This window comes from Aspergillus viridinutans (genome assembly GCF_018404265.1).
Source record: "Aspergillus viridinutans IFM 47045 DNA, scaffold_2, whole genome shotgun sequence".
Taxonomy (NCBI): Eukaryota; Fungi; Ascomycota; class Eurotiomycetes; order Eurotiales; family Aspergillaceae; genus Aspergillus; species Aspergillus viridinutans.
In genome coordinates this window covers 555153-567169 of record NW_025091218.1, presented here as the reverse complement: position 1 = coordinate 567169, position 12017 = coordinate 555153, and the positions used below count along the sequence as shown (strand labels likewise).

Here is a 12017-nt window from a genome sequence, read left to right as displayed (position 1 = left end):
TACCCGTCCCAGGAATGAGTCAGAGAGAAACAGTCAAAAAAGGGCGCCAGAAACCGACAAGATGATTCGCGCTGATAGCGTCGGCATGGGTGTTTGATGCCGCTTGTAGTCGGGGAAGAGGTATCAGAACCGCAAACGAGCAAATCCAGTGCCAAACCAAACGCGCTCAAAATGCATCCGACATGTTTGAAAAATGGATTAAACCTGGCAGAAGGCGAGAAGGCAGAGGCGTCGCCGCACTTGCGAACAGACACTGATTCTTAGAAGGTAGAAATTGCAGAAAAAAAAGCAAAAGAAAACACAAACTTTTTGTAAACCGGTTGACGGTTGACGCAAATAGGCAGATAGGGGGAAATGTAGGCACTGTCGGGCTAAGACGACGACGGTCTTCGGAGGATCTCTTCGCAGTTTGCATCAAACCGCATGTTCCACACCCGGATGCTGTTCATCAACTTCTCCGTGTTCTCCAACTCGCGGTCGCGACCGAAAATCGACTCGACGAATTCACAGCCGGCATTCCGGCCCATCGAGAGGGGGCCTTTGCCACCATTCTCCCGCTTGGCTGCCTTCCACATGAACTGCTCACATGTGCGCAGTAGCTTCTTGAACCGCGCCCACAGGCGTTCGCCACTCTCCAAGAAATCCTCCACGATCTCCTGCGCCTCGGGTCGTTTGATTCGATCCAGGCACTCGTCCGCTCGCTTCACTTTACCCGCCAGCTTGATCAGAAGCAACCACAAGTCGCCCGCCACGTCGGCCATCGGGGTCGAGGCACCGTGGTGGAAAACGGTCCAGTCATAGATCCACTTGCCCAGCGAGTTCGCATCGAAAACACTTCCCAACAGAATGATAGGCGACTCGGTCGGGTCCCAATTCTTGATCGAATAGCCCGGCGGAATTCCGGCACGGGCGGCGTCCTCCTCGGTCGCCTTGGGTGGTACCTTGGAGGTGGCGGACGGCTTGGGCTTGGACGGGGTGCGCGTGGAGGTGGACTGGCGGCGCGCCCGCGATCGCTTGGGGGAATCATGGTCGTCGTACGCGGGGACCTGGGGAGAGGAGAAATATGGATCAGTGGGTGGCCTTGCCTTGCGTTGAGACGACGACGGCTGGCGACGCGGCTGGGCGTAGCTGTCCCGCTTGGGCGTAACGGGCGGTCGGTCATCAAACACATCGTCGACCACATCCACAAAGATGGAGGAGGGACGTTGTGCCGACGGATACGGTGTCTCATAGAAATGATAACCGGTCTTGTCCCAGAGGCCGGTCGCGCTGGACCTGGCCCGGGGACGACGACAGGATGCATAGCCACCAGAAAAAGCACTTACATTTTCGTGCTTGCGTGGCGGCGTGCCATATTCCGGCATCGCTTCATAGAAGCTCTGGCCGTACCCGGAATGCCAGGCTCCCGATTCCTTGGGGGCGGCGTAGCTGGCCTTGCGATTGTGGCGCTTCGACGTGCCTCGAGGAGAAACGTAGGGATTCGCAAATTGTGTCGCATAGTAGGCGTAGTGAGGAGACGTGGGAGGAGAGTTCATGTAATCGAACGAGGACCACCCAGGCGGTGGTTGAGCGTAGTGATACATTATCGCCAGAGCATGGAAAATCGAGGCGCTAATAGATCGTAACCACGAAAGGGATATAAACGCTTGTAAATGGTGATTTCAGAGCAAATAGAAAAAAAAAAAAAAAGAAAACCTTGCGATCAGAAACAGCTCAACAGACGACTGAAACAAAACAACCCAGAGTATATTGTACAGGATATCGTTCGAAGCAAGCCGATCGACGCCGGAGATGAAACGAGATAGCAGACAGCAAGACCTAAAGATGAGGACCGTCACCGCGGTACGGTTTGCAGGGGAGAGGAGGGTTGAAATTGTGTTTGCTGAGAGTGCATTTGAGCGTCGTCGGTTGACCGATCGCTGAGTCAAGGGGCTATGTATTGCTTCGTCGTCACCAGGAGGCGAACTTCACACAAAGTCTCAGTGTGAGAATTCCAGCTGAGCGATATTCCAAGATATTATTATACCTAGAATATCGAATCGTCTTGTGGCGAGTTCGAGTTTCTAATGCTGGTAATCCTCGGAACTGGCCCAGGAACTATTCAAGGTTATTTTGTCACCGAGAAGACAACGTGGAGGATGAATATGAACCCAAGTAGGGCGGATAGGATAGGTTTTGGTGCAAAGGGGGTTTTTGACGGGATATCATTTGGTTTTGTAGGAATCAAGGCACCCGCCGTGGCATTACCAGCGAAATAAGCGGGTGTGGTGGGGCTGTATCTCTCAGGTAATTAATATTGGGGTTAATGAGGTAATATTGTACGCCGTAATCTTCGTCTTACTGTACTTCGGCTCGACCTTTTTTTTTTTTTTTTTTTTTTGTTTTTTTAGTTAAATAACGAGTAAGAAAGGTATTTTATGATTGGGCGCGAGGCGAGAAATGAAGATCAGGATTCCTGACTGGATCTAACTTGACATTTTTGGGCCCAACCACAGTGGCTGAGGGAAAGGGGGCAGGCGCCTATTCTATGAATAATATCGACAAGCTGTGGGTTTTTGATGCTTTTATATCATATGCCTGGGATTCGGTAGGATCATACGCAGAGTCAGCTACGTAATGACTTGCTCCAAAGTATCTATATGGCTCGAAATGAAGTCCCATCGAGTCATCTCTAGAGCCACATCATCCCCTGCGTTCGAGTCATCTTGATTCCTAACATTGTTGGGCACCGTATATCGTATTGATATTCTGGAGGGCTCAAATGTCAGTAGGCCTTCAACCAACCAGTGTATATGACTGTTCCACCATCGCAGCATTATAAGAGTCATTCTGACTCATCTACTTGCTAGTTTCCTCTTCAGCAGTTCATATGATACCTATAGCAACGGCATCTTCATGTGCTTCTTCCCCTGTGTACCACTGGAGCCTGAAGACACGACCTATATGAGCCAATCCTACTATTGCCACTGTGGCTCAGCTGATTATGATCACTGTGCCATTGGAGGGGATACAGCTGAATGCTTGAATCTTTAAATCTACACACAGATAAACTCGCCAAGATGGTGGCCATAGAATGCATCCAGGGCCTCGAGCGTCTGCAACATGCAGCATGCTATGCTCAGCCTTGGTTGGATGATAGGAATGGTAATCATCCTCGTGCAACGAAACAATATAATATAGGATATAAATACTTGTCCAATGTCAACATAAGGTACTGGAACATGATGGGTTGTCCCATGGATGTGCTACGGGTCACTTCCGAGAGCCTTCCATGGTTCGCACTTCAGTATATCCAGCAGACTATTTTCTCGATAGTTGATAGATTAGATCGAGTGGAGCCATATGGCATTTTTATTCCTGACTACTGACGACAGTCTTTGTAGCTTGTACAAAAGTACGACAACTTATTGGGCAACAGGCTGAGGCAACAGGTGGTCGATGGGCTTTACCGCTGCGACCAGCTGGGCAGCAACCCGGCAACGGAGATGGGCAGACCGCAACTTGGTTAGTATCTGGTAGATCAGAACAAACAGCAAGAGGGGAAATAAAAAAACCTTTTTAAAAAAGGGTTGACTCAGTTTCAGTCGCAGGTAAAAAAAAATCTGCCCGGATCCAAGCTACTGGGTAGATAGGTAGATAGTACAGCACATGTGAGTCGTCCGCACTCAAAATATCCATACAATATTGCACCTGAAAATGTTGCACTGGCGCTACACAGGCACCCAGCTGATTTTATCTGCCTTGCGACCAGCTAATTCGACAGTAAGTATTGAAAGTCTTCTAGAAAATTTCCCAATCCTGAGATGGTCTGGCCTGAAGTGTGTAGACTATGAAAGAAGGAAAGAAAATCAATAGGGCCACTATTGATATCAACAATTCCTGCGCACCAATAGAAAACATCTATCTACCATCCTTCGACTCCGTAATCACCTGAGACTTGAGATAACTCCAGAACCAAAATTAATCCAGACTGGGCCGAGACCCCTGAAGCCCAGGCAGACCATTTCTCTCCAATCTCTGTCTGAGGGCTCAAGAACAGGCTCTTTAACGTCGTACAGGGCGTCAAGTTTCCATGTGCTAGAAGACGAGTCCGACTTTGTGCTGCTGATCAATTCTAATGGATTTGGTTGAAGTAATAGCATTACTCTCGCAGTAACCAATTCATAAGCATTCAATGGAGCGAGTCAGACCGAGACCCGCTAAGACCTTCTAGCGCCGGCGCCAACGGCTCAAGTGCAGATGGATGTCATCGTTCGAAGGAACTTGACTAGTACGGAGTATGGAGGAGACCCCACTGCCTTAGCTTCGTCCAGGACCCAACAGGTTCCAGTTATCCAGTCTAGTCAACGGAGTACATCTCGGAATTTATGTGTGGGTGATAACAAGAGGACTTACAAGTACCATGCATTAGGTTCTCTCCGGTAGAGGTGCAGGACAGTCTTCCTGTCTAGGTAGGTAGTCAGCGACTGACTTTGAACCACAGAAATTTCAGAGTCAGGCTTCTGTAGGAAATACAATACTTTGTGAGTTTCCTACCAGACAGACAGACAGACAGACAGACAGAATTTTCACTATCCCTTGCTTGTACAGGGTCAAACACCAGACATTAATATAACTACTCTGTTCCTTTGCTCGATAGTACTCCTTATTATGATTTGGAATCCTGCCAGTGGACAATAATGTGTGGTTGTATAGTGGTATACAGTATACTCCTGTTATGCACACTGCCAAGGTTCTGGTCATGATTACACGGGAATTGGTAATCCATGTATCGAAAGTACCAGGCTGTACCAGCTTGTACGAGGTTGTTCTACAGTACTCAGTTCTTTACGACGGCAGTCCTGCATACTCAATCACATTTTTCAGCAATCCAAGTTTTGATGAATTCAATGGACAGTTCAGTCCTTGGTTTTGTGTTGTTTCAGTAAGATAGCTGTATAGATTTGGAATTCTTCATGTAAGCATTTGGTGCTCTTGTTTGAAACAGAGCGCGTCGGAATGAGCTTGCAGGAATTCTAGATGGCAGTGCGCGTTCGTGTATCTAGGGCTGCAGTGTTGCCCTTGCCCTATGCCCTAGGCATTATACGAAGAATGCGAGATCATCGTCTCAAGTAGAAAGCATTGACCTTTGATTCCTGGCTCAGATTGAATTAGGATACTGGATGTCTTTTGTGGTCTCATGCTTAAAAATTGTTGAGGCAAGATATACACGTTAGTACAACTAGACAAAAGTGAAGATTCCTACCCAGAGGTATCTGAAAATGGATAAAGATGGATACCTCCCTATTAGTAAAGCAAGGCGAGTCATCAATATGGACAATGACGAAATGCGAATATCACAAAGCATTCAGGGTCATTGCCGTGAGCTCAATGCATCCACATTGGAATTGTCAGTGTATGAAGAATTTGATGATGTCACGAAAAGTAGAGAAGTCTGCGTAACTTACCTTGTTACATCTGGGGATTATGTCAGAACAGCTCCATCACCTCAATTCCAGCTTCAAGACACGGATATTGAAGAGCAGGCTTCTGTGATCTGGGATTCCTTCATTACTCATACGGCAAAGCATGCTCACTTGTAAAGCTAGAAGGCTGTATAGGTCTTGCTTGGCGCGTTGCTTCAAGATGGTGATTGAGTCGTAAGGCAACCAAAGACAAGAAAGGACTTTTCTTCAATCTGTTCTGTAAGAATCGGATGAGGAAAAACAATGGCGTGCATTACCCAGATGACTTCTGCTCGCTTAGTGCCTGGGCTGGACGACACACCATCGGTTGAAATCGACGAACTGTGTCATGCCATGCTCACCAGATTCCATGCTAAGCATCGCATCTGGCGCGTACTCGGCCTCGAAGCCTGTACACTTTCGCGCAACGAGACCCCTTACATGCCCTGTGGTCTGCCGCACGGAACAAAGCCACAGCGGGTACTTGCCGAAGAAATCATCGAGGTGGTCAATCAACTGTTCTGCAGCTGCGTAGGCACGAATGTCTTCGATAGCATGCTCCTTCACGAGCCTGCTGCTTCAGAGGCTGAAGAGTAAAGTCATTGCTCACATGCATATTGAACCCAGGATCAGTCGGATAGTAAATGTCCGCATCCGAACTGCCGCAGTAGCGGCACGACTTTGATTGTCCCCGCGCAGATGACACACTTGACTTTGCTGAACGTATTGGTACGCGGCGTCAGTTATACCCTTCGAGATGGGATAGGTCAGTTAAACGAGGATTCGGCCGGCAACTCGAGTAGACTCATATCTCTATGCATCAATTCTCTTTCTGAGACGCAGTAAATAGACACGAGTACTACCTCTCAGCATTTGCGCGGTGGCGGCTGTTCATTCAGCAAGTGAGCCGTTTCATTTGAGCAGAACTTCTCGAAAGCCCACCTGGAGTGTTTTGGATCATCCAGACATGATTGTTGATGCTGATGGAAAGCATTCTATTCCTCGCAACGAGCTCTTCAGAGGGGAATGACAGGAGGGTCCAGATAGAACGAAGAGCTCAGAAAAAGTCTTGTCAATGACTAGAAAATGTATCAACATAGACCTAGGATCAAATTCCTCTAAGAGATGCAGTATCTCGAGCCTGTCATCTCCTTGCACTCGACCACATCGGTCAGGACTCGTGAGCGTCCACTGCAGTCCCAACGATCTACCAAACCTTTACGGCAATTGAACATGCCGTGGGTGGATGACAATAATCCGCATGTCAGGTATACCTGTTCTGGCCGGAATGACATTATTTACGCCAGCATCAGTGTGTGGCGTCTAGGGTACCGGGTACTTGCATATCGGATTCCGAAAATTAGAAGAGAAACCCTATCGGAAAACAAACGGTATGTATCTTGAACTCTGCCTGACATCAAAGTCACTACCTAAGAGTCTGGTATTTCCACGACCCTTACCAAAATTTATATATATACATGAAAACCCCTTCGCGAACAGACTGGAACCACCCTGTACGAACTAGTCTAAAAGACACTGGAGGCTGTCGTAGCGAATAGGATCCCACCCTATTTCCGCATCCGCATGATTTCCAGAACAAGAACGAAAACGACCCCTCATGATCCTGACGATCGAGTACCGGCAGATGTAGAACCAGAGTGTCATGTACGCTGCACGGACTTGACAGTTTGCTGGGCTGCGTGTCTAGTGCAGGAATAAGGCATCAAGTGTGGAGGTCAAGGGTTAGCACCCCGCAAATAAGCGGGTGACACGCTGGCATAGCAATTGTCAGGCTTGAGATGCGTCAGGCATGTTGGCCAACTACCTAATATAGTTAGTTGACTTGATGATTCTCGAAGGTGGTTAATAGTTGATGGTCGGCCAAGTAATTTGTAATTGGTTATTCATGGAATAGCATTATGGAAAGAGAATGCGCCCTCGTAGTATGTACATGGAATTATCAGAAAAGTATGTTCATGAATATTGCATAGATAGCTTCTGTCGTGTCCGTGATCGTCAAAAGCGCATAGATCATTGACCTTTTGGCGCCTGGGGTATATACAACGTGGTGTGTAAGCTGGGTGATTCGGTCAAACTACCAGATACTCTCCCTCTGCTCGTTTAGCTTGCATCACCTCATGCCAGCGGAAGCCCTGCATACGCGAACTGGATGTTGCCGGGTATACAGAGCCCACTCCCGTAAAGAAATCACTGCCCATTACCGCAGATGGCGCCATCTCGAAACCATAAAGCGCTCTGCTGTCCCATTGCACAGATACTGTTTGGGTATCGCACATGTCCTGCGCCCAGATCTTCTCCAATAACTCAAGACACGTTAGATTGTTGAAGAAACCAGAGTCTTGAGAGATATCTCTGCAGCGCTGTCGAACTGTGTCTCGATGGCTCTGGAGTACACACTCCGATCCGGTGATGAAGAGCGGCCATAGCAGGTACACGTCCGACTTGACCAGCGAAATATGGTGCATCGCACGGTGCACTAGGTGTTGAATACGAGGATGACTCGAAGGAAGTTCTGGGTAGGCGAGTCGTTCGCTGTAGAGTATTGCCGAATGGCGAAAGGATTCCGAAATGTGGAATACGTCATCAATGTTCTGAGGCGCGACAGCATATTGCGTAGATGGCGAGGATGGTGGAGAGATGTAGGCTTGAGCGGAAGAAGGAGTTGAGATATGGACCGAACCACGCGGTGATGTGCACTCCCATCGCGAGGGCGCAAGTCGCCAGGCTTCTAATTGCTGCCGGAGTGCGAACCACTCGGCCCAGAATGCTGGCGACAAAGCTCGGCTGCTTCGCTCAACCGCCTGTGATTGTATTGGCATGGTAAAGCTGAAGGAGGCGTTCATTCCCGGAATACCGGTGGCCATCGATGCGTCGAAGAGTAGCGATGGTGGCAGAGACGTTGTGGGAACAAACACTTCAGGAAGAGCAGGCGTGCTGACCTCTTGCTTCTGGCTCAGGAGATTCAGGCGACCGAGTTGTGCAATATACTTGAATAAGCCGGCATCACAGCCAGTCAGATTCTCAAGGCCCCATTCGCTGTCGGAGACTGCAGCAATATCCAGGCATGTGCCGCGCAGCTGTATCTCGCGGTCATTGGTCGTGGCAGCCATCGTGTCATACCAAGTAAATACGCGGATGAACCACTTCAACTCATCGGAAAGGACCGGCGAACTGCGCATTCGGAGGGCCAGAAGCTTGGTCACACCTGCGAGTTGCGTTTTGAACTGCGCCACACCAGTATCGCAGGCGTGAAAGAGGCAGAGGATGAACAAGGTTGCCAGAACGGAATCGGACATCCTTCGATGGGGATCGGCGAGCTCCATATTCAATGCTTTCACCGCCAAACCTCGATGATATTGCTCTTCGCGGGCGAATCCTTCAGACGTTAAAGTATCCTGAAACTCTTGGCAGGTTCCATCGGTCAGTGCTCGATGTGCCAAGGATGACATGCGTGAAGGGAGCGTCCTGTCTGTCGGCATGGTTTTTCTCTCTCGTCGTTGCCGTAGATTGCTAGTGGCCAGCGTTGCGATGGCCTCCTGCAGGGACTCGCTGTCCTGGGCTAGACGCAAAATATGAGTGCGGAACGGATTCGTTGGGCTATCGAAAGCTACAATGACCGGCGCAATGACTTCCGCGTAGTAGCTTATCAAGTATCTCAGACGGGGTGTGCGGCCAACCGATCGTGCAAGAAGCATTTGAGAAAATGAAGGCGAATGACGTGCAATCCGTCGAGGATTGCCTGAGGGCTCTGAATCCGTTGAACTTTTGCCAGCTCCTTCAAGGTCTACAGGTTGTGAAGCAGTACAAGCTGGTGTCACCTGCCATTGTTCGAACATAGAAGTGGTTGACGTTGGCCAGCTTTCTGTCCAAGCATTGGTTTGAAGGGAAGAGTGATGATTCGCCACTTGGACTGTCTGCATATATTGTACCGAAGAGTTCGTAGGGATCGAGTGTCTCAGCGACTCTGTATAAGGAGGACTAGGGTCAACAACTGGCGGATTTCCAAACGAGAAATCAGCCGCTGGAGTCGTCGGCCAGGCTCGCGGGTCCGCGCCCGTTCTCATCCAACTTGCATTCCGATTGGTGTCCGGACTCGGCAATCCCTGCGATTGAAATGTGGCTCTTTCTACATTGTCGGATGCAGTGGCCGGTGATGCATCAGAGGCAAAGGTATATGTAGTTGGCGATGCGACCGGCTGTCCCGACGGGTTCTCCTCGCCCCGGGAACGACGACGACTATCTCCAGTCGCAGCTGGTTGTGCTCCAGTGATCGGAAGAGACAGTCCTCGAAATTTGCCTCTACTGGCAACACCCACACCCCAGGTTAACGTGGTCTTGTATCCCGCACAATCCCGTCCACGGTTCAGACACTGTGAACAATATGGCCGTCGTCGGTCACAGACTGAACCCTCCCGGGTACATGTGAAGCAGTCATCTGCTGCACCACTCACAACGGTCCTCTTTCGTCGTTTCCTGGGAGCAGCAGCGGAGGTCGACTCGGATTTGCGAATCGGGGGTTGACAGGCCGGCTCCATGCCCGCGATCCCAAAATCGGTGTTGGGATTTGGGAACCGTTGCCGCCGTGCGGAAACAAGGAGGGTGATCGTCAAGGAATCAGCAGGATGGACCCGGAATGCGGGGGTCCATTGATAGTTTATCGGGCTGTCGGTAACGAGTAGATGAACGATCGGCACAGCAGATTCGGACGGTGTTTGCTGTGCTTGTTGGAGCGAGAGGAACCGGAAGGACGGGAAACAAAGTGAGGAAATACAAGGGGAGAGAAAAATCAAGCCGTGTCAAGGAGAATAAAGATGATGAAAGAGTTGAAGTCTAAATCTATCCGGTCTTAGACCGCTCATTCTGCTCTGACGAGAAAATCGCCCCAGTCACAGAGTGGCAGAGGATGAGAGATGGGCTTAATGAAACTAAGGAGATTAACCAAGGCTGACGAAAGTCGGTCGAATTGGAGACGGACGGCCTGAGGGCTGAGGCTTGATAAGCAGTCCGTCTCCAAGACTCCAACTTTCCCCACGGCGGCTTCATCCGCCCTTCTGCGGCCAATGGTCTTTGCATCAAGAGCGTGGCCACACTGTGACATCTGGCGATAATATCATCCTTTGAGCATCTAGAGACAAGCATCTATCCAATAGAAACCAAAGACATGCATAATTGGACCCTGAGGCCTGAAGAACAACATCCTTTGAGGTAGAGCTTCGATCACTAGGTACTAAGTCACTGCCTCCTCACTAAGGAACTAGTGCAGATTGGTTGGTTTACCCAGCACGTTTGATTCGCTCCATGATTATCCAGACCTGAATGATTCATGCTGAGCGGCAAATGCTGTCCATCAATAAAACGCCGAAATACCCCGTGGCGGACATTTAGCGTTGATAAGGCCAAACTTATGGAGTACAAATGAGTATAATAAGATTATGCTGTTCAGAGAGCAAAATGACATGGATATGCCTCTCCTTTCTTTGGATAGGAACAAGAGAGCCATGCCAGATGGGCTATGACCACACCCTTTTTCTACTCTCGTCGGGGCTACACACTACAATCAGCTGTGATGTTACTATGTATTAACCTTGGTAAGTAATTAGATCTAATGATCCGCCAGGTGTGTAAGTAGTCAAGGTTTGTAGGAGCATGTATCTATCCTCCAGTCTATTCAATTCACTTAGTATTCACCTAGTGTACCATACTAGGCTGATGGTAAATGAATGTCTTAACAGAGTGATAGAGAGAATTAGTAGGATATAAGATCATAGAACACCTGAATTTGTATAGCAGACTTAAAGACTTATAATAGGTACCTTCTTAGGGAAAGATTATGTATTGATTCTCTTACAAAAACCTCCAGTCAGTAATGTAGAGAAAATAAGGAACATTCTAGAGAGGTACTTGTGCTCACTAGCATTCGTCCTTACACATTTACTACACTGATTTAGAGTGAATGTCCTAGCAGTTTCAATATTGAATGCTCTAAACCTAAGTGAAAGATCTTTCCTCATATTAGCTTGCTTTAAGTATAAATTTCTCCGTTCCCCCTGCTCGCCACTTTTCTTCTTCTCACTATCTTTAGAAAAGCCTCTTACCCTGATGTCTCTATTCTCCCACAAGCACAGCGCATAGTTTCAGACGCTGGGTTTCAAGTCACCTTGTCCCAGTTGGGCATATCATGTCTTTCCCGGCCATGGGGCTCCCTGGCCCAGCAGTGATTTCTCTACTTGTGAAGTGTTAATCTTCCACCAGATTACCACGTGGGAGAAACCGCCTCAGGACTCAGTCTTCATCAAGTGGGTGGTTGGCCGTCAGCGTCGGAGATGACAGTTAGGGCATCTCTTCCAGCAAGAGCGCTGTGGAAATTCTACTACGCCAACTGGCTCAGATATGGAAAGAAAATAGGTGGTCCTCTTGTGAAGCCGGTCAGGGTGCAAATGATACTCTAAGAGACAATAAGCAAAGGTTGGAATATCTACGCGATTTTAAGAAGAATGCAGTACAGAAAATGGCGACAGATACAGTTTACCTTGACGCGATCATTTCAGCTCC

The 12017-nt window shown here is 48.8% G+C and overlaps 3 protein-coding genes across 3 annotated transcripts; 1 reads left to right on the top strand and 2 right to left on the bottom strand.

Moving 5' to 3' along the window:
• Positions 1-371: 371 nt before the first annotated feature.
• Positions 372-1583, bottom strand: Aspvir_003794 (uncharacterized protein; the record flags this gene model as incomplete). Its single annotated transcript, XM_043267043.1, has 1 exon — positions 372-1583. The coding sequence occupies one exon, from the start codon at positions 1581-1583 to the stop codon at positions 372-374; it is 1212 nt and encodes a 403-aa protein (XP_043122978.1).
• A 4143-nt stretch (positions 1584-5726) lies between these two features.
• Positions 5727-6041, top strand: Aspvir_003793 (uncharacterized protein; the record flags this gene model as incomplete). The annotated part of the gene is made up of 1 exon (XM_043267042.1): positions 5727-6041. The coding sequence occupies one exon, from the start codon at positions 5727-5729 to the stop codon at positions 6039-6041; it is 315 nt and encodes a 104-aa protein (XP_043122977.1).
• A 1493-nt stretch (positions 6042-7534) lies between these two features.
• Positions 7535-10000, bottom strand: Aspvir_003792 (Zn(II)2Cys6 transcription factor; the record flags this gene model as incomplete). Its single annotated transcript, XM_043267041.1, has 1 exon — positions 7535-10000. One exon carries the CDS (start codon positions 9998-10000, stop codon positions 7535-7537), a length of 2466 nt encoding a protein of 821 aa, XP_043122976.1.
• Between the last annotated feature and the right edge of the window lie 2017 nt (positions 10001-12017).